Raw genomic sequence first — 26,932 nt, forward strand, 5'->3', positions numbered from 1 at the left:
ACCAGCTGCAGTTGACAGCTATAGTGGAGACCCACATTGAGGCAATGTTCCATGAGTATTGGTTTGAGAAGGGCATGGGAAATAAAATTGTTTCAGCAACTAAATAAATTTCTATCCTGCTCATTGTTTTAATCGGGAATTGAGATATCAAGGATTGGGTGCACCTAAAAGCAGACTGAGTCAGTATGGAGAGACTAGAGAAGCTGAGATTGCTCTCCAAAGCTCAAGGGGAGATTTAACAGTGCTCAAAAGCATGAAGGGTTTGATGGATCAGTTCAAGGCTTGGACTGGCAAAAGAGTCCACCAACCAGAGGATACAGATTTTGAGTAAATAAAAGAATAGGGGAGAAACAAGGAGGAGGTAAAAATATTTATGCAGCAAATTACAATTTGGAATGTTCTGTCCCAAACTGCAGTGGAAGTGAGTAATAACTTTCAGCCATGATTGAATGGTGAAGCAGACTTGATGGGCTGAAAAGCCTAATTTCTGCTCCTATGTCTTCAATAATAACATCTGCAATAACTTCAAAGAGCAGATCAAAAATTCACAAAGCTACGGCAGAAGACCAAGGGAATAGGAGCCAATGGCTAACTATTTCAAAGACATAGTGAGTTGAATAGCTTTGTTCTGTGATAAACCATTCTATGAATCCAGGATCTTTTGACAATGTCACGATCAGGGGAATATTCAGAGTCCACTGTACCTGCTGTGGAGGTTAGAGAAGACCAGGGCTTGGTTGAAGGGGATCTTACTGAACAGCTCCAGCAGATGTTGCATTTTCTCCTCAAAGATCTTGTGTGGAAGCGGGTAGGAATTTACAACCTTGTAGAACTGCTTTAACCCTGTTGAATTAGAATACATCAGCTTTTTTATTAAATCATACATGGTCTCAGAACATCAGTGTTTTACATCTGAAATCCAGCATCCTTGGAATCGAAACAATACCACATTTCGAATTTTCCCAGATTCTGGATTAACTGTTGTCCAACTAATTGAAGCTGCTGGTCTCTAAAGGGAGAGACACATTTCACGTATTTATTTATGTGACCATTGTAAAATAAACTCCAGGAGCCAAGTATTCCAGAAACATCTACTGAGCTCGAATGAAGTCTTATACTTGGCAGTATTTCCGGCTTATGAATTTATTTTTGTGAACTCTCACTAATGTTGCAGAGATTCTTGGGAGTGAATTAAATGGAAAGTAACCTGTAAAAACGGAGGTCAGTGGTGATAAACAGATGCAATAGCACATTATGAAACTGACAGTTGTTAAACCAACAGGTTAACTGATGTTGACATTGTAAATGTTACGTGGCACCCAGAGAGAAACATGTCCAGTTTCTGTACAGCCGTATTTGTCCTGTACCTGCAAAAAGGTACAGGACAACCCTTTATCCGAAATCCGAAAAGCTCCAAAGTCCCAAGGTTTTTTGTGAAGTTTTTTCTCATTAACAAGGTTGTTTGACGTGCAAACAGTAAACCCAAATCGACACCCACTTGATGCATGTCACTCAGATGCAATATGTGGGGACATGGCCCAGCACTGGCAGGCCTCAATTTTGTTTCACAGCCCGTTTTGCTCACAGTCACTTTGTTCTTAGGAAAAACGTTTTGAAATTTCGCCATCAAACTTCCACTTATTCTGAAATTCGAACAATTTTGAATTCTGAAAACCAGCTGGTCCTGAGCATTTCGGATAAAGGATTGTGCACCTGTACCAGCTTTGAATGAACAAAAATGTTCTACTGAGAACTGATTTTAATTATGCAGTCAAAAAGTTTGTAAATGTACATAAACTGCTCTGCTGGAACTCCTACGAAAGCAATATTTCTGACCTGGTTGTCAAAATGCTCTCTCCTGCCCAAGCTTAGTTGGGCAGTATCGTAGATCCTCAAGCCAGGACTTGCCAAAGTGGGCTCACAAACCCCAAGACAGCAATGGATACCATAAAAGTCTGACTGAGTTAAAGCAGCGACACACCCACTCTCACTCCCGCTTTCACAGGAACTCTCCCCATCACCTCTCCACAACAACGCCCCACCCCCCCCACCTCCCAAACGGCTCCCTCCCCACTCATGGCTCCCATATAATGGGGCTGCAACAGTTTTCAAGCAATAAAATGTGACACTGACAAAATGCTTAGGGAACACACTCCCACGCATACTGTTGGGTGTTCAGTTGGACACAGTACAGAAACCTTAATACAGACGCAATTTTCAACAAGTGTTGGTCTTGGTTCAATGGGTGTCACACTCTCATCCGAGTCTGAACACTTGGGTTCAAGATCCACTCCAGAGCCTTGAATATTAGGAAAAGCCTGTCACTCCCAAGGCAGGACTGAGGGAGTGCTTCACTTTTAATGAAGCATTAAAAAGAAATTCTACCTGCTCCCTCAAGTCTATGGAAATGATCCCACAACATTAGTCTGAAGAGATGCAGGCAAGTTTTACCTAGTTTCTCATCATAATTCTCTCAAACAGAAAACTGCAGCAACACTAGGAATATTAATCAGCCTCTTATGCTGAGGTTGTGAATTCTTCTCAAAAGCTCATCTGACCTGTCCTCTGTATACATTTGCCTGCTCACAGCGAGTTGACGGACGAAGATCTGACTTGGATTATGATAACCCAATGGAATCAATTCAAACTGTTCATCACATGAAGCTACTGCTGACTCTGTTGACAAACAGATTAAAGCTGAAGGAACACACAGGTGAAGATTTTGTCATGAGAGTGGTAAGTGCATCACCCCCAACCTGCGACAAATGAGGTTCGTGTGCTACTTATTTCACCAATCCTTGAACCAAAATAAAATCATTCTTCTCGTTTCCAGCGGATTTCCTCAACTTAAAGACTCTCCACCTTGACAGACACATACCAGGAACATCAATAAAAACTGACAAGAGACACATGTTCACAAAGCTTTGCAACTAAAACTCATCAGGACAAATACAAGACTACTAAATTTCAAACTATTTATATTGTGGGGAAGTGTAGACACCTTCAGCAACGTATCAGCCTCAGGCCTTGGCAGGTTATTTGTTTTCTACAAATAGTATACTTCATTTTTCTGATACCTGTAACGAAGCTAATACTCTGGTGCACTGCTGACAGGACAATGGTACTGTCAGAAGTGAGAAATTAAAAGGACGGCCTTGCTTGAGCTGCTGCAGTTACTACGAGTCAACCCATACTGAGCACAGCAGCAAGTTCTCCCCATGTCCCAGTGTCAATAAATAACAGCAATAGGAACAAGTCAGCAGTGACGATTAATCTTGCTATGCGCTGTAGAAAGTTGCCTGGATAGAAAGGCTTTTCAATTTGATTTGATTTATTTATTGTCACTTTTATTTGGTTACAAACTTCAGTGTAAAATGTGGTATAGTGTTGCTGCTCCCCGGCACCATCTTATAAATAAGGCAAAGTGTGACATAAATAAAGACAAAATAAAGACAGAAAAATAAAGAAATACATTTCAAATTTACAGTCATTAAGTGCTCAGGCGTGGACCTGGAGCAGCCAGCCATGAGTCCCCTTGCCGTCACAAGTGCTGGACCTCACCAATGCAACCACCAACACCACCACGGGGTCCTGCACCAGCCAAAACCCAGTTCCACAAGTCTGCTCTGGGCCCAACTCGCCAATGCCCCCGATTGGGCCCAAACTCACCTCTTTTTATATAGTACCCTACAGTGCGGAAGCAGGCCATTTGGCACAACAAGTCCACACCAACCCTCCGAAGAATAACCCATCCAGACCCATTCCCCTACCCTATTACTTTGCACTTCCTCTGACTAATGCACCTAACCTACACATCTCTGAAGACTATGGGCAATTTAGAATAGCCAATCACTCTAACCTGCACATCTTTGGATTGTGGGAGGAAACACAGACACGGGGAGAATGTGCAAGCTCCACACAGACAGTCGCCCAAGGCTGGAATCGAACCCGGGTCCCTGGTGCTGTGAGGCAGCAGTGCTAATCACTGAGCTACCGTGCTGCCATGCTTACTACTGAGCCACCTCCACCACTACGAGTGCGTGCAGGATTCTGACTACGCAGGGAACCCGCGCGTGCCTCTGCCGCATCAGCCGTGAGACTGCACTGGGCTCACCTCATTCATACAGGTGCCACCAGGAACCCAACCCCACATCGGATACCTCCGCCATGAGCCTGCCCTGGGTTCACCTCACCGCTGCTGTCACCGTGCCCAAGCTCTTCATGAGAGGCAAGTAAAAAAAAGGAAAAGAGAAAACAAAAAAAAAGCAGAAGGTGCAGACGAGCCCTCTGCCAAAGTCATAACATTCACCACGCTCCAAAAGTAATTACTTGATGCATTCAGTTATTTCAGCAATGCAATAAGCTCCTACAAAATCAAACTACCATTTCAAAAAAGGCTCATTTTCTGCTAGCTCAGTGATATGTTGAAGCAAACAAGAACCAGTGAACTCAGACATAGGAAGCAAATATCCTCACTTGCCAACTATAAAGCACTCATTTTTCAGTAACAAGCAGAAATTGCTGGAAAGACTCAGCAGGTCAGGCAGCAACTTTGCACAGAAAGCAGAGTCAACATTTGAGGTTTGGCAAACCGCCTTCAGAAATACTGCAGTCCTTTTACAGTCTTTGTCAGTCAAATTGTGACTGATCTGTGCTCCCAGCCAAAATAAATAAGAGGAGACATTAGACACAGGGAAGGTAAGTGCTTGGGAACAGGAACATCCTGTAATTGTGGGGCTGATCTATACTACACTATTGATTAAGCCAGCTGCACTAATGGAGTCAGTGTGTAAGTTTTCAATGTGTTTGAATGATGGAATAAACTCCTGGGATTTCAGTAAAAACTGAAAGAACTGCAGATGCAGTTAAAATAGAAGTGGCTGGAAAAGCTCAGCAGGTCTGGCAGCATCTGTGGAGAGAAATCAGAATCACTCAACCCAAAACCTTAACTTTGATTTCTCTCCACAGATGCTGCCAGATCTGCTGAGCTTTTCCAGCAATTTCTATTTTTGTCTAGGGATCTCAATGACTGACTGCCATTCCTAGGACAGAATGGCTTTGAGCAAAGATATGGCCAGACAATAGGTAGGTGACATGCAGAGTAATTATTTCTACACTAGCTGAACAACACAGGACTAAAGCACAGCCAAACAGAGTGGTTTAACGATATCCACTATAAGCCCACCAACTCCCACATCTACCTGGACTACACAGCCTCTCACTCTCCATCCCATTCTCCCAGTTCCTCGACTCTGTTCCGTGTGTTCCAAAGAGACCAACTCTGACAAGGGAGCCTCCGAAACGTCCACCTCCTTCCTCAACTGAGGATTCCTCAGCACCGTTGTTGACAGGGCACTCAACCGGATCCGACACGTCTCCCGCACTTCCGCCCTCACCACAACCCCTACCCTCCCATAATGATAGGGCTCTCCCTGCCCTTCCCTACCATGCCACCAGCATCTGTATCCAGGAGGTCATCAGCCACCATATCTGCAACCTCCAGCGAGATACCACCATCAGACAGATCTTCCCCTCCCCTTCCTTGCTAGCCTTCCGCAGGGACCATTTCCTCTGGGAAACCCTGGCCCACTCTTCCTTCATTCCCAACATCCCCTCACCACCCCATGGGACTTTCTCCTGCAACTGCAGAAGGTGTAATACCTGCCCATTTACTTCTTCCCTCCTCAGGTCTGTCCAGGTGAAGCAGCAGTCTACCTGCACTTCCTACAATCTAGTCTCATGCATTCGATGCTCACAATGTGATCTCCTCTACCCTGGGGAAACAAAGCGTAGACTGGGTGACTGCTTTGCAAAACATCTATGTTCTGCCTGCACAAAAGACCCTGAACTTTCAGTTGCCTGCCATTCTGACACAACATCCTGTTCCCTGGCCAAACATCTCTGTCTCAGGCTTGCTGCAGTGCTCCAAAGTTCAGTGCAAGTGGAAGAACAGCACCTCATTTTCTACTTGGGGATTCTACAGCCCTCCAGGCACAACATTGAGTTAAATAATTTTCGAGCTTGAACTCTCCCATGTCCTAGCCCCCATCCCCACACACCAGGGCTTGTTACCATATTGTCTGCCATTATAGACAACCCATTGTTAGCCACGAAGAGTCTCCATGAACAGTTATTCACCTGCGTACCCAGAGCGTTATCCACTCCTTTGTCTGTCCAACTGTTCTTCTCTCTCTTTGGGCTCTACGTTCACCTATCATTTATTCCTTACCCCCTCCGCCTACTCTACCTTCTGCTTCTAAAGTGAAATTTTCCTCACTACTATCAGTTCTGAGGGAGGGCAACCGAACCCAAAACGCTAACTCTGATTTCTCTTCACAGACACTGCCAGACCTGCTGAGCTTTTCCAGCAACTTCTGTTTTTGTTGAGAGTGGTTTAACAGTCTGGAAACTTGTTTCTCATTGAAACAATGCTTCACTGCCAGGCACAAACATGCACTTTAGAAATCTGGCTTGAGATTATTCAAAATACCACTTATAGAAATGGAGAGAAAGTAAAACCAAGGAGTCTCTTACATTGTCAGTGGCTGCTGGATTCAAAACTCAAGTTGCAGAGGTTCAGTGTGGCACAATGTTTCACCCGGTAAACTGAATCAGTTCAGAAATTCTTCACCAGTGCTAAGTTAGGATTTTTTTTCCATTTATCACCTCTACTTTCCACCTTTCAAAGCATTAAACAGTGGACATCAAGGCAGACTTACCAATGAGCGATGGATCAGTGGAGTTCAGTCGGACAAAACTAGGATCCCTCATGTATCGTGTTAAATGATGGGCCAGTGACTCTGGATATGTCGCAGACAAGGCCACCATCTGCTTATTTGATGGCAATGAAGAATAAATCCAGCTATACACAAACAGAAAAGAAATATCTTTAGGCTATTAAACCATTCCCTGTAAGTGCTGCCTACCTGGATCCAGCCAGTCAGTAAAACAGAAACTAAGACATCCTTCTTGGTAGATAGAGTTTATTAACTACTCAGTCTTACAGCTCCTTCCACTGTTCCTACTATGCTATATTTTCTAATCGGAGGAAGTGAGGACTGCAGATGCTGGAGATCTGGAAGTGTGGTGCTGGAAAAGCACAGCCAGTCAGAGGGCATCTGAGGAGCAGGAGAGTCGAGGTTTCAAGCATAAGCTCTTCATCTAATCAATCTGTTTAGAAATGTTATTACATATCTTTGCAGCGGATGGGACTTGAGCATTGGCCTCCTGGCTCAGAGGTAAAGTTATTACTACTGAGCCGCGAGAACCCCCATTCTGTAGTTACCCAGTCAATTCATCAACCAACCAACCACAACCATCTGCTCAAGAGGAGGCAATGACCTATTGATATTACCACTCCACTATTAATCCAGAAACCCAAACAACATTCTGAGGACCTGAGTTCAAATCCTGCCATGGTTTGTGCTGGAATTTGAATTTAATTTTTAAAAATCTGGAATTAAGAGTCTAATAATGATCTTGAAACCAATATCAATTATTGGAAAAACCCATATGATTCACTAATATTCTTTAGGAAAGGAAACTGTCATTCTTATCTACATGTGACTCCAAACCACAGCAATGTGGTTGACTCTTAACTGGCCTCTGGGTAATTAGGGATGGGCAATAAATACTGGCCCAGCCAGTGACACCCACATCCTTAGTATGAATTTAAAAAGCAACTTGTTACATTATAAAAGCGATGATTAATATGTAAAGCTCTTGGAGGGGCTCACGTGGCACAGTGATAGTGACCTTACCTCTGGACTAAGAGGTCGAGATTATAGTCACCTGTGCTGGAAATGTGGTACACATCCAAACACGGAGTAAAAAATAATGGAAAGTCAGTAGGATATGAGGAAGAGAACCTGTTTGGACGTGTGGAGATAAACATTTATTATACAAAAAAGCTGACCCGAATGAGCAGCTCAAGGTTAAAACGTATATGCAATGTATATGTGTAGTCATGTACATCAGGACCTATTTCAAGCAGAAGTGGTCCCCATGAAGTGAATCAAACATTACATTCTAGATTCTGCAGTTGGTGGCTGTTCAGTAATCTAACAACAGATAGGCATGGGTTGGAGAGTGGAGTAAGGTTGCAAGACAGCACAGTTTGAGTGGGTTAAATGACCTCTTGGTCCTCCTAATCCCACTTAAACCATTTATTTTTGGCAAAGAATTTGTCCCTTTCTCTCAGCTGTCCTCATAGATACTCAGTTGCTCTCTCTGGTAATAGTGACCTACAGTCAGGCCTCAAACACATATGGGCACCATGATTGGCAAACACCTCTTCCCCCACCTCCTTCCTCTCCCCCAGCAGCCTAATTTCCTGGAATTAGGATGTGAAATCCTCTGGTCTCCACTCAGCACAACAGTGAAGCTCAGGAAATCTGTGGCAGACAATGGCTATGGAAGAGTTCAAGTCTGAGATCTCCCACAAGGCAAACCTAGTCATAGAGATGTACAGCTCGAAAACAGACCCTTACGTTCAACTTATCCATCCCAACCTAATCTAGTCCCACCTACCAGCACCTGGCCCATATCCCTCTAAACCCTTCCTGTTCATATACCCATCCAAATGCCTCTTCAAATGTTGCTATTGTACCAACCTCCACCATTTCCTCTAGCAGTTGATTCCACACACACACCACCCTCTCCGCGAAAACATTGCCCCAAGGTCTCTTTTATATCATTCCCCTTCACCATAAACCTATGCCCTCTAGTTCTGGACTCCCCCACCCCCATGAAAAGACCTCGTCTATTTATCCTATCCATGCCCCTCATGAGTTTATAAACCTCTATAAGGTCACCCCTCAGCCTCCCACGCTCCAGGGAAAACAGCCCTAGCCTATTTAACCTCTCCCTATAGCTCCAATCCTCCAACCCTGGCAACATCCTTGTAAATCTTTTCTGAACCCTTTCAAGTTTCACAACATCTTTCTGATAGGAAGGTGACCAAAATTGTACGACAGTGGCCTAACTAATGTCCTGTACAGCCGCAACATGACGTCCCAACTCCTGTACTCAATACTTTGACCAATAAAGGAAAGCATACCACACGCCATCTTCACTATCCTATCTACCTGTGACTCCACTTTCAAGGAGCTGTGAACCTGCACTCCAAGGTCTCTTTGTTCAGCAACATTCCCTAGGACCTTACCATTAAGTGCATAAGTCTTGCTAAGGTTTGCTTTCCCAAAATGCAGCACCTCGCATTTATCTGAATTAAACTCCATCTGTCACTTCCTCAGCCCATTGGCCCATCTGATCAAGATCCTGTTGTAATCTGAGGGTGTCATCTGCTAACTTACTAACCATACCTCCTATGTTCATATCCAAATCATTTATATAAATGACAAAAACTAGTGGACCCAGCACCGATCCTCGTGGCGCTCCAGTGATTTATCTGGACCAAAAATCTTACATACCTTTATCAATCAGGAGGGGGCATTTTTACATATCTGACAATTAACAAAATGCTCACACACACACACACACACACACACACAGGAATAGCTTGAGTGACAGCTCAGGCAGAATCTAATTAATGAGGTTTTAAGCTTTCAGGAATCTGAGAATCAGCAAAGACCATACACTTCAAGAAGCCTAAATACCCTGGGCATGTCGTATCTTACTGTCAAGGAACTGTGCTGCTGAAAGTTAAACAGCTTTGCTCAAACATTCACTTAATATCTGTCTTCACCAAGCTGCGACTATCCAGTGCAAACATGTGTAAAAAAGGAAGGGAAAGCAAGGTGTTTGTTTAACTCCAAGATGACACAACTGATGACAATAGCAAGTTCAGTGGATCAATTCTACAGTCACACAGCTGGGAGTGGCCGTTGGTGATGCTGACTGACTGACAGACAGACAGCCAGACCTCGTGCTGAGACCTGCAATGATGGAGCTGGGATTCAGATCACTCGACTCCAAACAACCCAACAAAAAAGTAGGGTCCCAGCTTACATAGTTCTTCATGGGAAGGGAGCACTGTTTTTTACATTTGCAATTGGCCAGTCCCAACCCTCAACTTGCAAAAAGCTAAGGCTTTCTTCTGGTCTGTTCCTAGCTGGGGAGTGTAAGGCTCTGGTAAACAACCAGTGACTCTCACAACCAAAAACATTGGAAACATTCACCACTTTCGGCAGCAATTGGATGGAGAGAGATACAAAGCTGGTTGGTGTCACACTTGGCAAAATTTGGCTGTTGGTGTTGGGTTCAATCATCTCAAGTCCCGGGACATCTCTGCAGGAGTTCCTCAGAGCAGATATTTTCTGATCAATCTGTTCAGAGATTCAATGATACACCTCTTCTAGAGTAGGTTAGACTTGAACCCGGACTCCTGGCCGAGAGTTGGGACACTACTGCTGTGCCAAAAGAGCCCTAGTTCCTTGTAGCAGTGTCCTTGGCACCATCACTGTCACCGGCTTCAATGATGATCTTCCCTCTATCATAAGATGTGACGTGGGCATGTTTATTGATGACCGCACAATGTTCAGCAACAATAATGACCCCTAAGATACCAATGACACAATGACCATCTCCAATGAGTTAGATTCTAATCATTGCCCTTTGCTATTCAATGGCATTGACATCACCCTCCAACCTAAAGGACTCAACATGGAGTTCTCCAATTTCAAATAACCTCCCTCCCCCTTCTCCAACTCCCTTCCCCAGCCCCTCCCCATCCCTGCCACTGCACCCTACCACCAACCGGATTCATTCCTCCCATTGGCCACCAGGTTGCACCCTCTACTTGTCTTCACCTATCCCCACTTCACCACCCTGCCCCCTGCCCCCACCTCCCCCTACACCCACCCCCAGTCCTGAAGAAAGGTTACATCTGAAATGTCGACTTCTGCACCTCCTGATGGTGCCTGGCTTGCTGTGTTCTTCCAGCGTCCTGTCTGAACACCTTGGATTCCAGCATCTGCAGTTTTTTTTTGTCTCCTCAAATACTGAAACAGTCTGTGCTGAAACGCAGGATTTACCTGGACAATATCCAGGCTTAGGATGGTAAGTTTGATGTAACATTTGCACAATATAATGCAATGACCATCTCCAATGAGAGAGATTCTAATCATTGTCCCTTGCCTTTCAATGGCATTGACATCACTGGTACCACCATTATCAACATCCTGTGGGTTACTATCCACTACAAACTGAACTGGACCAGCCATAAAAATACAGGAGCAGGTAAGAGGAGTGCTGCAACTCCCCTCCTAACTCCCCAAATCCTGTCCACCATCTACAAGGCATGAGTCAAGAGTATGATGGAACATTCCCCAATAGTCTGGATGGGTGCAACTCCAACAAAATAGAGGCAGCTCAACACCATCCAGGACAAAACATCCCACTTGAATGGCAAGACATCCAGCAGAAGTGCACAGTGGCAGCAATGCGAACAAGATGAATTGCAGTAACTCACCGAGCTTCCTTAGGCAGCACTTTCCAAACACACAACCTCGAACACGTCAGGAAACAAAGACACCCACCCTCTGCAAGTTCCCCTCCAAGCCACTCACCATCCAGACTTGGAAATATATCACTGTTCCTTCAGTGTCACTGGATCAAAATCCTAAAACTCCCTCCTTAACAATATTGCTGTCCCTATCCCCAATGGGCTACAGTGATTCAAAGAGGCAGCTCATCAGCACCACCTTCTCCCAGGTCATGAATGTTGCCTTAGTTAGCAATCCTCACATTCCACAAAAAAACTAATAAAACCAGTTCATCAGAACAGGGAATATCAGAGATGTATTTGGATTTAAGAGAATCTCTTTGAACCTGCAGTGGTAACAGTTCTACCATTCAATCTCTCCTCTTTTTTACCCTGCTACTGTTCTTCTCCCACCTACCCCCTCTCTTTTGGATCTCTAACTTTTCCCAGAAGCTGATGCTGCCAGACCTGGGATAAATTTACATCATTTTCTGCTTTTATTTCAGCACCGGCAGCATTCAGCTTTCCAAACGCAATCTTTACAGGTGTAATTTTCAGTCCTGTGGTTTGGTGACTTAAGCATCCTGATAGGTTGACACATGGTGCCCATAAAATATATTCAGCATTTCATCAAAAAAAATGCAGCTGTCAAATTCTAACAGAATGTCCCTGCACAGGAAGCTATTCAGCTAATCATTTCTGTGTGCCCTCGCTGGAGGAGCTATCCAATTAGTCCCACTCTCCTGTTCTTTCCCCATAGTCCTGTAAATCTTTCCCACTTCAAGAATATGTCTAATTTTCTTTTGAAAGTCAATTTATTTCATGCAGTGCATTCTAGGTCAAGGCAACTCAGTGCTGTCACATTCTGCTCTAAGACATTTGCAGTGGATTTTTGATCATTTGGGAAATGCAGCATACATAAAATTTATCGAGGCAAAACAACAGCCTCATAAGGCTGTGTAATTACTAAAAACTCAAGGTTGCAATGCAATTTGGTGCCTTCAAATAGGGCTCTGGAGCCTCAGAACAGGGGTAACATCAAGGATATCGAGGTTCAGAGATAAATTACGAGGACAGGCTGCTCAAACTTGGCTTGTGTCCCCTTGATCACTGGTGACTGAGGAATGCATTCAACAAGTGACAAATACAGCACTTCTATGCTTTCAAATGATTTGGAGTCAAAACCCAGGGAGGTTCATCATGTAATTTAAAGCAGGATATAATCAGGGTTAAGCTTTTAACTCACCACAGGCAAAGGGTTGGATAAGTTTAAAACTCTCTCCCCTGAAAAACAGCCAAGAGTGGGACAGTAGAAAGGTGGAGGCTGATAATGTTTCGCTGGGGAAGGATATCAAAGGAAATGGCACACATGTGGATACACCAGAGTCAAAGAGTACATAAGGCACAAGCACTCTTTTTAAAAAAAAAACTTGAATTCACGAGATGTGGGGCATCACTAGCGAGGTCAGCATTTACTCCCAATCCCTTGAGAACGTGGTGGTGAACCACAAAGTCCATGGCTTGTGGGTACACCATAAGCTGGGTGCAAAAGTTTCCCAGGATTTTAACTCGATGAAAGGTCAGGATGGGGAGTGCTTTGGAGAGGAACTTACAAGTCGTGGTGCTCCCATGTATCTGTTTCCATTATCACTGTAGATCGAAGTCGTCTTAGGCTTGGAAGGTGTTGCTGAAGGAACCTTGGTGAATTGATTAGATTACTTACAGTGTGGAAACAGGCCCTTCGGCCCAACAAGTCCACACCGACCCTCTGAAGAGTAACCCACCCAGACCCATTCCCCTACATTTACCCCTTCACCTAACACTACGGGCAATTTAGCATGGCCAATTCACCTAACCTGCACGTTTTTGGACTGTGGGAGGAAACCGGAACCCCAAAGGAAAGCCACGCAGACACCGGGAGAATGTGCAAACTCCACACAGACAATTGCCTGAGGCGGGAATTGAACCCAGGCTCTGGTGTTGAGGCAGCAGTGCTAACCACTGTTCCACCGTGCCGCCTACTTTTTCTTTTTTAAAGACAAGCATATCAAACCCCCTTCTTCACCACCCTGTCTACCTGCGACTTCAATTGAATTGAACGGTTTACTCCGGTATATCTGCCACCTCAGTACGTCCAGACAGATGGGGTTCAAATGGACCTGAGTCAGACCCCAAAATCACTATGGCTACCTGGACGAGACATCGGGGACAGATAAGACAGTGGAGGGTGTGCAGGTTTGCGTGCATGCATGTGCATGTGTAGGGAGTGCTGGGGGGGGGGGGGGGCGATGTGGCATTGGATGGAAAGAGAAACAATTTCAGGTCACTGAACTGGCATCAAATATGAAACATTCATTCCTGTTTTGTGCTTCCTTTTCCACAGACACTGCCTAACCTCCCAAGTGCCTCCAACGTTTTCCATTTTTATTTGGGCCTCCAACAAAGTGACTTGGTTCCCTGTGAAAGGGGATTAAACCTAGCTTAAAGTGTTTTGTCCCCACCCCACACTGTCTGCATTCATGTGTGGAAATTCCCTTTCATTCTTTGATATAGATGCACGTTCCAAAAAAAAAACATTCAGGGCTCAAAGGGGCCTTTTTTAACATCAGGGGACCGCTCCATTTCACTGAGGGATGGGCCCCAGCATCGAAATACTTGCTCTGGGTACTGTGACACCACTAGGTGGCTTTACAAAAGTGAAATGACAACATTTTATAATAGTTGGCTGTATCAAATAAACTACTCTGGCCCTTCAACAACTTACACAGCTTTAAGAGAAATATTTTGAATATCACAATTTGGAATTGCTCACTTACTTGATCTGCTCCTGGAAACTGCCCTCTTCCAGCAACTTATCTGCTTCATCCAGGACAAACAAGCGGATGCTGGCCGTTGGGAGAAAGCCAATCTCAATCAGCTGTTTAATACGACCTGCATTGAGGGAAATCTTTAGCTTCAATAAATATAGTGATTGCTATTAAACTGTGGCAGGCATGATTAGGCAAAAGATTCTTCCAAAACAGTTCCACATAAAGCAGAGGCTCACCCTATGCACCACTTAAGCAAGGTTGCTAAGATTTTTACAATTAAGAGTACTTCTGGGTTATGGAGCCATGGGGTGAGTAAATGGAGATGGGTCACAATCTCACTGATTGGCAGAACAGATATGAGGGGTTAAAACTGTCTGTTCCCCTTCTCAAACTCTACAGCATGTCAATTTGTCCAGATTATTGCAGATTCACTAGCCTAATAATCCAGACCCCAGGTCTGGGGGTATGGGTTCCAACTCTACCACAGCAAAGGGGAAATTTTCATTCAATTTTTTAAAAATTAGACAAAAATGCTAGTCTAATGGCAACTGTGCAATCCCTGTCACTGGTCCTAAAAACCCATCTAGTTCATCAATGCCCTTTAAGGATAGAAATCCATCATCCTTCCTCATCTGTCCTCAATGTAACCCCAGACCCACAGCAATGGATTTGGTTTTTACTGCTCTCTAAAATGATAGACAGAATCCCTACAGTCCATTAGGCCCAACAAGTGCACACCGACCCTCCGAAGAGTAACCCAGCCAGACCCATTCCCCTACCCTATTACTCTACATTTGCCCCTAACTAATGCACCCAACCTACATATCCCTGAACTCTATGGGCAATTTAGCCTGGCCAATTCACCAAACCTGCGCATCTTTGGATTATGGAAGGAAAGTGGAGCACCTGGAGGAAACCCACGCAGACACGGGGAGAATGTACAAACTCCACTCAGACAGTCGCCCGAGGCTGGAATTGAACTTGGGTCCCTGGCGCTGTGAGGCAGCAGTGCTAACCACTGAGCCGCCATGATCTAGTCAGCTACTCAGTTTCAAGGGCAATTAAGGATGACCAACAAACGGTGCCCTTGTCAGTGAGGCTGACATCCCACAAAAGAGTAAATTTTAAAAAGATTAAGGACCTACAAATAACTCTCAGTCACCACATATCTGGGGAAGATTGAGAGTTAAGATCCATTTCAGAGTTGAGAACACAACTCAGGCTAACATTCCAAAGCAGTACCGCAGGAGTGCTGCACTGTGGAGGTCCCAACTTTTGCATGACATGATAAACAAAGGTCCAATTGCTTCTCACAGGTGAGCAGCTCACAGCGCTACTCCAAACAGCCGCAGGGCAGTTCTCTACAGTCCTGGCCAATGTTTTTCCCTCGATCACATTGCTCTCTACAGATTCCTGACAGCACAACAATGACAGTGGTTCAAAAGTGCTTCACTGGCTCTAAGCCACTCCAGCTCACGATCACAAAAACTGCTTCACTTCCCCTGATTCTCTCAGCAGGGAGCAGAAAATAACGTACAAGTCCCTGCATCCTACCAGCCAGTACACTGCTCTAGAGAGTATCACAAGTTTTCAAAATTATTTATTCCAAATATAGTTTGCAATTTCTTAGCCTCAAACCAAAAACCTCAAGAGTATCACAAGACACAATTTTTGAGAGGATTTGGATCGGAGGTTGTAATTCTGGCTGTACGTTTGCTCACTGAGTCAGAAGATTTGCTCTTAGATGTTTCGTCACCATGCTAGGTAACATCATCAGTGAGCCTCTGATGAAGTGCTGCTGTTCTGTCCTACTTGCTATTTGTGTGTTTTGGTCTGTTGTGATGAGTGATATCAGTTCCAGTTCTTTTTCTAAGAGTTTGGTAAATGGGGTCCAAATCAATGTTTGTTGATTGAGTTCCTGTTTGAATGCCAGGCCTCGAGAAATTCCTGTGTATGTCTTTGTTTAGCCTGCCCCGGAATAGATGTATTGTCCCAGTTGAACTGGCATTGAAACCAGAACTCCATTAACAAACACATTGATTTGGACTCCATTTACCAACCTCTCAGAAAAAGAACCAGAAGTTATATCACCCATCACAACAGACCAACACACATAAACAGAAAGCAGGAAAGAACACGAGTGCCTCAACCGAGGCTCACTGATGATGTGTACCTAGCATGGTGACAAAATGTCTGAGAACAAATCTTCCAGCTCAGTGAGCAAACGTACAGCCAGAATTACAAGATGCCTCTTGCCTCACAAACTTTAATACTTCAAGTCCACCTGTGGTTTCACTCTTCCCTATCTCTGATTTCCACCAGCCCCAAAACCCTCCCAGATAACTGCATACCCCTAATTCTGCCTCTTCAGCATCCCCAATCTTCACTGCACCAGCACAGGGGATCACAGGCCCAGCTTCGGAGGACCAGGACTCTCCAATTCTCCACCTTAACCCCCTTCCTTTACAAAGCCCCATGAAAACCTCTGTTACCAAGTGGTCAGTCTCCTTATGTGGCTCAAAGTCAATACCATTAGCTAATGCACTGGAGAAGCTCTCCTGCTGATGTTCTGTTCGAGAATTCCCTCACCTGGAGACCCAACTGCGATATGGCATTTCTTCAGGCGGGTTTTGTCTAGGTTCAGCGGTGTGCCTCCAATGAAGACGTGACAATCCAGGCCCTCCATTTTAATGCCAACTGCTGTAATGACAGAGTGGATTTGGACTGCAATTTCCCTGGTAGGTGCTAGAACAAGAACCTGCAAGCAATATGAAAGGAATGGGCCATCAACACAAGGTACAGTGCAGGGTATTTCATGAATGGAGAAAAACCCACAGCAGCAGCGAGGGAATCGAACTGTAGCTGGGATTGCTGGGGAAGGCAGAAAATGGGATGGAAAGACATGTGGCTGTGACAGAGAACCAAGAACACTTCCCTGAAAATTAAGTGCTCTCTCCTGGCTGTTCTGGCCAATATTCATTCCTCAACCAATCATCACACTGTTATAGAGTCATAGAGCCATACAGATGTAGGAAAGAGACCCTTCAGCCCAACCCATCCTTGTTGACCAGTTTCCCAATCTGAACAGGTACCATTTGCCTGCATTTGGCCTATGTCCCTCCAAACCTTTCCTATCCACATACCTGTCCAAATGTATTTTAAATATTGTAATTGTACCCATTTCTACCACTTCCTCAGGCAGGTCATTCCAGACACGCTCCACCCTCTGTGGGAAAAAGTTGCCCCTCAGGTCCCTTTTAAATTGTTCCCCTCCCATCTTAAATCTACACCCTCTAGTTTTGGGTTCCCCTATCCTGGGAAAAGGATTTTAGCTATTCGTTTTATCTATGCCCCTTATGATTTTATAAACCTTAATAAGGTCACCCCTCAGCCTCCTACTCTCCAGGGGAAAAAAAAGACTATCCAGCCTCTTCTTATAATTCAAACCGTCCAGTCCCTACAGTGTAGGGACAGGTCATTTGGCCCAACAAGTCCACACTGACCATCCAAAGAGTAACCCACCTGGATCCATTCCCCTACCCCTATTACTCTACATTTATCCCTGACCAATGCACCTTACCCACACATCCCTGAACACTATGGGCAATTTACCATGGCCAATTCACCGAACCTGCACATCTTTGGATTGTGGGGGAAACTAGAGCACCCAAAGGAAACCCACACAGACATGGGGAGAATGTGCAAACTCCACACAGGCAGTCACCCAAGATGGGAATCGAACGCGGGTCCTTGGTGTTAAGGTAACAATGCTAACCACTAAGCCATTGATTGTAAAACACTTGAAATGTGTTCCAAACTTGAAAGGTGCTATGGAAATGCAAGATCTCAACTTCTCTTTCCATGTAAATAGTGATGTGAGCAAACACTGCCCGAGGTAATCTGTGTCCAACCATGACACCTGCTTCCCATGTACAAAGCTTTTAAAACTGGGAGGCGCAGAGAAATATCTGCTGCCCAGTTTTCAACATGGGTCTGAAAGCCCAAACAGAAACTGCCAAAACCACACAGAATGCTTAGAACAATACTGCAGTGAACCTGATGCTTTTTCTGATTCCACAACAACCGGGCAGGTTTCTATGACGAGAATGTGCAAGGTGAACGTAACTATCGTTCAGAGTAATTGCTCAGTAGTAAATGCTCGCTGAAAAAAGGAGACATGCTGCGAAAGCTTTTTGTCTTGCTCCTATGAGGACAGACAAAAGAATTCCAAATTTCAAAGGAACAACCATTTACACTGCACGAGAAATGGGCAATATGCAAAGTTTAGAATAACGTCTGCAAACTTCACACAAATGCTAACCTGCATTGCTGGATTCTCTAGGATAAGGGAGTCCAATGCAATTGTAGCAAACACACACGTTTTCCCAGTTCCGGATTTCGCTTGCACAATCAGATCTGAAAGAGACACATAATCTTGTAAAGAAAAAAACCACATGCTGAATTTTCAAGCTTAAGATATGACCGATAGCAGCCCTGGTTATACTTAATGCTATGATGAAGCCCGTCCAGAATTCTAGTGCCTATCAAGTATTGTAATCAAACTAATTAGCTGCACACAGTACAATATCCTTGATTATTTTAAATAGCTCTCACCACCGCCCTCAGCAATGACAGCCCAATAATCACTACCATTTCACTCTTAATTGCCCCATTCAAAAACACAGATTTGGAAAGAGAGAAAATTAATTATCTTGCAATGTTTCTTTCAGAGAGCAACTGACAATAACACGAGCATTTTACTCAAATCTAGCAGTGACCATGAGGGTAAAACCAATCACATCAAGTTTCGTTAAATCACTGTTTTATGTTGAGAAACTGAACAAAGTTTCTTGTGTCGATATTTCAGTTATCACACTGGAACATTTTATGGTGATCAGACTAAAGGGCACAGATATCTATTCTGATATATTAAAAAAAACACCTCAGTTATCACATAGAGCCATAGAGACGTACAGCACAGAAACAGACCCTTTGGTTCAACTTGTCCACACTGACCAGATATCCTAAATTAACCTAGCCCAGTTTGCCAGTATTTTAAGACCATAAGACATTGGAACAGAAACTAGGCCATTCAGCCCATCGAGTCTACTCTGCTATTCAGTCATGGTTGATAAGTTTTCTCAACTCCATTCTCCCATTATCTCCCCATACCCTTGATCTCTGTTGACAATCAAGAACCTACCTATCTCTGTCTTAAATACTCTCGATGACCTGGCCTCCACAGCCTTCTGTGGCAGTGAATTCCATACATTTCCCACTCTCTGGCAGAAGACGTCTCTCCTTATCACCTTTCTAAAAGGCTGTGCTCTCAGGTCCTTGTCTCTCCTATCAATGGAAACATCTTCCCAACATCCAGGCCATTCAGTATTCTACATGTTTCAATCAAATTTTCCCCCCTCCCCTCATCTTTCTAACCTCTATTGAGTATAGACCCAGAGTCCTCAAATGCTCCTCATACATTAAGCTATACATTCCTGGGATCATTCTCGTGAACCTCTTCTGAACCTGCTCCAGGGCCAGTATATCCTTCCTGAGATCTGGGACCCAAAACTGCACACAATACACCAAATGTGGTCTGATCAGAGTCCACATCACTTTCAACCCTTCCTATTCACATACCCATCCAGATGCCTTTTAAATGCTGTAATTGTACTAGTTTCCTCCACCACTTCCTCTAGCAGCTCATTCCATACATGCACCACCCTCTGCTTCTCCAGAAATACCTCCCAAAGCCAGCAGATTCACAAGGCCGGTGATACATGAGAAGCTCTCTTCCAAGTTATACCTTCCCAACACATAGCAGATTTCAATCAGTGTTCAAACAACCCATGACCCTAAAAACACTGAAGGACAAACTTCTACTCACAGACTGAAGTACTTCAATAAGTTCAAAAACAAACTGCACCTCCCCCTACTCCACATCTCCCCTTTCTCAATCCTCTTAAACTCCTGAAAACAATTTCACCATCTAAACCCCAAACACTCCGGTACAACCCTCCCTGCCACAACCCGATCCCAATCAACTAAATCATCTTTCTGGTTATTACCACCCCACTCCCTCCAACAAGCCTTTGTATGGAACCGCAGAAAATGGGGGAGATACTAAATAAGTATTTTGCATCAGTATTTACTGTGGAAAACGATATGGAAGATAAAGACTGTAGGGAAATAGATGGTGACATCTTGCAAAATGTCCATATTACTGAGGAGGAAGTGCTGGATGTCTTGAAACGCATAAAAGTGGATAAATCCCCAGGACCTGATCAGATGTATCCTAGAACTCTGGAGGAATCTAGAGAAGTGATTGCTGGGCCTCTTGCTGAGATATTTGTACCATCGATCGTCACAGGCGAGGTGCCGGAAGACTGGAGATTGGCTAACGCGGTGCTACTGTTTAAGAAGGGCGGTAAGGACAAGCCAGGGAAATATAGACCAGTGAGCCTGACCTCGGTGGTGGGCAAGTTGTTGGAGGAAATCCTGAGGGACAGGATGTACATGTATTTGGAAAGGCAAGGACTGATTAGGGATAGTCAACATGGCTTTGTGCATGGGAAATCATGTCTCATAAACTTGATTGAGTTTTTTGAGGAAGTAACAAAGAGGATTGATGAGGGCAGAGTGGTACATGTGATCTATATGGACTTCAGTAAAGCGTTCGACAATGTTCCCCATGGGAGACTGATTAGCAAGGTTAGATCTCACGGAATACAGGGAGAACTAGTCATTTGGATACAGAACTGACTCAAAGGTAGAAGACAGAGAGTGGTGGTGCGGGGTTGTTTTTCAGACTGGAGGCCTGTGACCAGTGGAGTGCCACAAGGATCGCTGCTGGGTCCTCTACTTTTTGTAATTTATATAAATGATTTGGATGTGAGCATAAGAGGCACAGTTAGTAAGTTTGCAGATGCCACCAAAATTGGATAGCAAAGGTTACCTCAGATTACAACAGGATCTTGACCAGATGGGCCAATGGGCTGAGAAGTGGCAGATGGAGTTTAATTCAGATAAATGTGAGGTGCTGCATTTTGGTAAAGCAAATCTTAGCAGGATGTATACACTTAATGGTAAGGTTCTGGGGAGTGTTGCTGAACAAAGACCTTGAGTGAATCCATGAGGAAAGGCATCATCACCCTCGTCCACAAGCGGAAGGGGGAGAGGGAGGAAATTAGAAATTGGAGACCGATCTCACTGTTAAATGCAGACTACAAAATCTTGTCAAAGGTCATCGCCAACCGGGTCAGGTCTGCTCTGGGATCGGTGATCCACCCGGACCAAACCTGTGCTGTACCGGGCAGGAAGATCTCTGAGAGTCTCGCACTCCTCAGGGATACGATCGCCTACGTGCAGGACAGGGGGGTGGACACCTGCCTCATCAGCCTGGACCAGGAGAAAGCCTTTGACAGGATATCGCATACATATATGAGGGATGTCCTCTCCAAAATGGGCTTTGGGGAGGGAATCGGAAATTGGATCAGACTGCTCTACACCAACATTGTCAGTGCAGTCTCAATCAATGGGTGGGAATCAGATAGCTTCCCTGTAAGATCTGGAGTCAGGCAGGGATGCCCCCTCTCACCCGCCTTGTTTGTGTGTTGCATAGAGCCATTTGCCGAATCCATCAGGAAGGATGCGAGCCTGAGAGGGGTGACTATTCCTGGCAGCGGGGGCCTGCAGGTTAAGGCCTCCCTGTACATGGATGACGTCGCTGTTTTCTGCTCGGATCCGCTGTCCGTGCACAGACTCATGTGCATCTGTGACCAGTTCGAACGGGCCTCGGGGGCCAAGGTAAACCGAGGCAAGAGCGAGGCCATGCTCTTCGGGAACTGGGCCAACCAATCCTCTATCCCCTTCAACGTCAGGACTGACCACCTGAAGGTGCTGGGTATTTGGTTCGGGGGGGCTGGGGCGTGCGCCAAGACCTGGGAGGAGCGGATCAGGAAGATGAGACAGAAACTAGGCAGATGGGGGCAACGGTCGCTCTCCATCGCGGGAAAAAACCTGGTCATCAGGTGTGAGGTACTCTCAGTATTGCTATATGTGGCACAGGTCTGGCCTATCCCCAGGACCTGTGCCGCCGCAGTCACCCGGGCCATCTTCCAATTCATTTGGAGATCAAAGATGGACCGGGTCCGAAGAGACTCTATGTACAAAGACCGGTGCAATGGGGGAAAAAACACGCCCAATGCCACCCTCACCCTGATGGCCACCTTTGTGTGTGGCTGCATCAAGCTGTGCGTGGATCCCCGGTACGCAAACACCAAATGTCACTACGTACTGAGGTTCTACCTGTCCCCGGTGTTGCGAAGGATGGGCCTGGCCTCGCTGCCACGGAACGCTCCGAGTAGTTGGACCGTTCCGTATCACCTGTCCTTCGTGGAGAAATTTATGAGGAAAAACACCTTTGACCACAAGTCCATCAGGAAGTGGTCAGCACGTAGCGTCCTTGAGACCCTTCGGGAAAAGGAGAGGGCGGATCCTGTCGAGCGGTTCCCTGAGCAGACTGTCAAAGCCATTTGGCAGAATGCCTCATCGCCAGAACTTTCCAACAAGCACCAAGACGTGGCTTGGCTGGTGGTGAGAAGGGCTCTGCCTGTGAGATCCTTTATGCACGCCCGGACTCTCTGCCGCACCGCACGCTGCCCTCGAAGTGGCTGCGGGGGGGACGAGACTGTCACACACCTCCTTCTGGAATGTGCCTATGCAGAGGAAGTCTGGAGAGGAATGCAGTGGTGCTTGTCGAGGTTCGTCCCGAGCAGCGCCGTGACGCGGGACTCCGTGCTCTACGGCCTGTTCCCCGGGACTCACACCGAGACGAACATTATCTGCGCCTGGAGGATCATCAACTCGGTGAAGGACGCTCTCTGGGCGGTCCGAAACCTGTTGATCTTCCAGCTGAAGGAGTTGACCCCGACCGAGTGTTGCAGACTGGCACATTCCAAGGTCCAAGACTACGTGCTGAGGGACGCACTGAAGCTTGGGGCAGCTGCCGCCAAGGCGCGGTGGGGAAAGACCACCGTGTAAGATCGGCCTGCCTAAAGAAGAACAGGGGGCCCATGCGGACGTTTTTTTGGGCTCTGCTGATGCCTCAGCCAAATATATGTACAAGATTGAAAAATGCACAGGATTGTAAATGACATTGATAAATACGAATCTGTGTTTGGAAATGTGGACATATGTATGGCATGATGATCAAATGTACAGACCATCAAATCTTTTTTATGAATAAAGTATATTTTTGAAATAAAAAAAACCTTGGAGTGTAGGTTCATAGCTCCTTGAAAATAGGTAGATAGGATAGTGAAGGCGGCGTTTGGTATACTTTCCTTTATTGATCAGAGTATTGAGTACAGGAGTTGGGAGGTCATGTTGCGGCTGTACAGGACATTGGTTAGGCCACTGTTGGAATATTGCATGCAATTCTGGTCTCCTTCCTATCAGAAAGATGTTCTGAAACTTGAAAGGGTTCAGAAAAGATTTACAAGGGTGTTGCCAGGGTGGGAGGATTTGAACTATAGGGAGAGGTTGAACAGGCTGGGGCTGTTTTCCCTGGAGGTAAAAACAATGACTGCAGATGCTGGAAACCAGATTCTGGATTAGTGGTGCTGGAAGAGCACAGCAGTTCGGGCAGCATCCAAGTAGCTTCGAAATCGACGTTTCGGGCAAAAGCCCTTCATCAGGAATAAAGGCAGTGAGCCTGAAGCGTGGAGAGATAAGCTCGAGGAGGGTGGGGGTGGGGGTGGGGGTGGGGAGAAAGTAGCATAGAGTACAATGGATGAGTGGGGGAGGGGATGAAGGTGATAGGTCAAGGAGGAGAGGGTGGAGTGGGTAGGTGGAAAAGAAGATAAGCAGGTAGGACAAGTCTGGACAAGTTATAGGGACAGTTACTGAGCTGGAAGTTTAGAACTAGGGTGAGGTGGGGGAAGGGGAAATGAGGAAACTGTTGAAGTCCACATTGATGCCCTAGGGATGCCCTGTTTTCTCTGGAACGTTGGAGGCTGAGGGGTGATCTTATAGATGTTTACATTTGGATGAGTATATGAATAGGAAGGGTTTGGAGTGATATGGGCCGGGTGCTGACAGGTGGGACCAGATTTGGTTGGGATATCAGGTCGGCATGGACTGACTCTATCACCCTCTCTCCTCTCCTCCCCAGGGCCCCATGGTCCCCTCACTCATCTTCATCCACATCCTCTCATTCCTCTCCTCCTCTTCCCCACTCTCTCCCTCACTGTCCCCATTTACACCTCCCTACCCTCAAACTACGTCAACACTTACTGCCGCACACACTAATCCCAATCCCAACCCCAATCCCACTAACCCTCACCCCAGCCTCGCTCTCCATCCCTAACATCCCCCACCCTCCCAGCCCAATCACCCTCCCACCCCCTCCCCTCAACCTTCCTCGTCACCCTCACTCTCCCTTCCTTCTCCCAAACACTCTCCCTCCTTCACCCACCCCCTCACTCTCCCTCACCCTTACACATCCACTTCCTTACTCCCCCACTCCCTCACCTTCATCCACCCCAACACTTCCCACCAGCCCACCCCCAAACTCCTTCCACTCCCCACCCTCACACCACTCTTCCCCCACCCTCACCTCATCCCCCCCACCCCTACCCCCAACCCTACCCCACCCTCACCTCACCCCCCCCACCCCTACCCCCAACCCTCCCCCACCCCTTCCCCCCACCGCTCCCCCCAACCCTCCCCCACCCCACCCCTCCCCCCAACCCTCCCCCACCCCACCCCTCCCCCCAACCCTCCCCCACCCCACCCCTCACCCCTTCCCCCCCAGCCCTCACCTTCCACCCCTCACCCCTTCCCCCCCCAGCCCTCACCTTCCACCCCTCACCCCTTCCCCCCCCAGCCCTCACCTTCCACCCCTCACCCCTTCCCTCCCCAGCCCTCACCTTCCACCCCTCACCCCTTCCCCCCCCAGCCCTCACCTTCCACCCCTCACCCCTTCCCCCCCCAGCCCTCACCTTCCACCCCTCACCCCTTCCCCCCCCAGCCCTCACCTTCCACCCCTCACCCCTTCCCCCCCCAGCCCTCACCTTCCACCCCTCACCCCTTCCCCCCCCAGCCCTCACCTTCCACCCCTCACCCCTTCCCCCCCCAGCCCTCACCTTCCACCCCTCACCCCTTCCCCCCCCAGCCCTCACCTTCCACCCCTCACCCCTTCCCCCCCCAGCCCTCACCTTCCACCCCTCACCCCTTCCCCCCCCAGCCCTCACCTTCCACCCCTCACCCCTTCCCCCCCCAGCCCTCACCTTCCACCCCTCACCCCTTCCCCCCCCAGCCCTCACCTTCCACCCCTCACCCCTTCCCCCCCCAGCCCTCACCTTCCACCCCTCACCCCTTCCCCCCCCAGCCCTCACCTTCCACCCCTCACCCCTTCCCCCCCCAGCCCTCACCCCTTCCCGCCCCCAGCCCTCACCCCTTCCCCCCCAGCCCTCACCCCTTCCCGCCCCCAGCCCTCACCCCTTCCCCCCCCAGCCCTCACCCCTTCCCGCCCCCAGCCCTCACCCCTTCCCCCCCCAGCCCTTCCCCCCCCAGCCCTCCCCCCCCCAGCCCTCACCTTCCACCCCTCACCCCTTCCCCCCCCAGCCCTCACCTTCCACCCCTCACCCCTTCCCCCCCCACAGCCCTCACCTTCCACCCCTCACCCCTTCCCCCCAGCCCTCACCTTCCACCCCTCACCCCTTCCCCCCCCAGCCCTCACCTTCCACCCCCAGCCCTCACCTTCCACCCCTCACCCCTTCCCCCCCCAGCCCTCACCTTCCACCCCTCACCCCCCCCAGCCCCCCACCTTCCACCCCTCACCCCCCCCAGCCCCCCACTTCCACCCCTCACCCCCCCCAGCCCCCCCACTTCCACCCCTCACCCCCCCCAGCCCCCCCACTTCCACCCCTCACCTTCCACCCCTCCCCCCCCCAGCCCTCACCTTCCACCCCTCCCCCCCCAGCCCTCACCTTCCACCCCTCCCCCCCCCAGCCCTCACCTTCCACCCCTCCCCCCCCCAGCCCTCACCTTCCACCCCTCACCCCTTCCCCCCCCAGCCCTCACCTTCCACCCCTTCCCCCCCCAGCCCTCACCTTCCACCCCTCACCCCTTCCCCCCCAGCCCTCACCTTCCACCCCTCACCCCTTCCCCCCCCCAGCCCTCACCCCTTCCCCCCCAAGCCCTTCCCCCCCCAGCCCTCACCTTCCACCCCTCACCCCTTCCCCCCCTCACCCCTTCCCCCCCCAGCCCTCACCCCTTCCCCCCCTCACCCCTTCCCCCCCCAGCCCTCACCTTCCACCCCTCACCCCTTCCCCCCCCCAGCCCTCACCTTCCACCCCTCACCCCTTCCCCCCCCAGCCCTCACCTTCCACCCCTCACCCCTTCCCCCCCCAGCCCTCACCTTCCACCCCTCACCCCTTCCCCCCCCATTCCTCACCTTCCACCCCTCACCCCTTCCCCCCCCCAGCCCTCACCTTCCACCCCCCACCCCTCCCCCCCCCCAGCCCTCACCTTCCACCCCTCCCCCCCCCAGCCCTCACCTTCCACCCCTCCCCCCCCCAGCCCTCACCTTCCACCCCTCCCCCCCAGCCCTCACCTTCCACCCCTCCCCCTCCCCCTCACCCTTCACCCTCACCCCTTCCCCCCCAGTCCTCCC

General features: G+C 47.8%; 1 protein-coding gene across 1 annotated transcript in view; it reads right to left on the minus strand.

Moving 5' to 3' along the window:
* Positions 1-26,932, minus strand: part of ddx20 (DEAD (Asp-Glu-Ala-Asp) box polypeptide 20) — a 41,104-nt gene that overhangs the window by 13,746 nt on the left and 426 nt on the right. Inside the window, exons 2-6 of the mRNA XM_072563890.1 lie at positions 18,575-18,669; positions 16,843-17,011; positions 14,260-14,374; positions 6,720-6,862; positions 705-843 (exon numbers count right to left, since the gene is read on the minus strand). Of these exons, the coding sequence (XP_072419991.1) occupies positions 705-843; positions 6,720-6,862; positions 14,260-14,374; positions 16,843-17,011; positions 18,575-18,669 (661 nt within the window). The remainder of the gene's footprint in view (positions 1-704; positions 844-6,719; positions 6,863-14,259; positions 14,375-16,842; positions 17,012-18,574; positions 18,670-26,932) is intronic.

Source organism: Chiloscyllium punctatum, chromosome 45 (genome assembly GCF_047496795.1).
Source record: "Chiloscyllium punctatum isolate Juve2018m chromosome 45, sChiPun1.3, whole genome shotgun sequence".
NCBI classification, from domain to species: domain Eukaryota; kingdom Metazoa; phylum Chordata; class Chondrichthyes; order Orectolobiformes; family Hemiscylliidae; genus Chiloscyllium; species Chiloscyllium punctatum.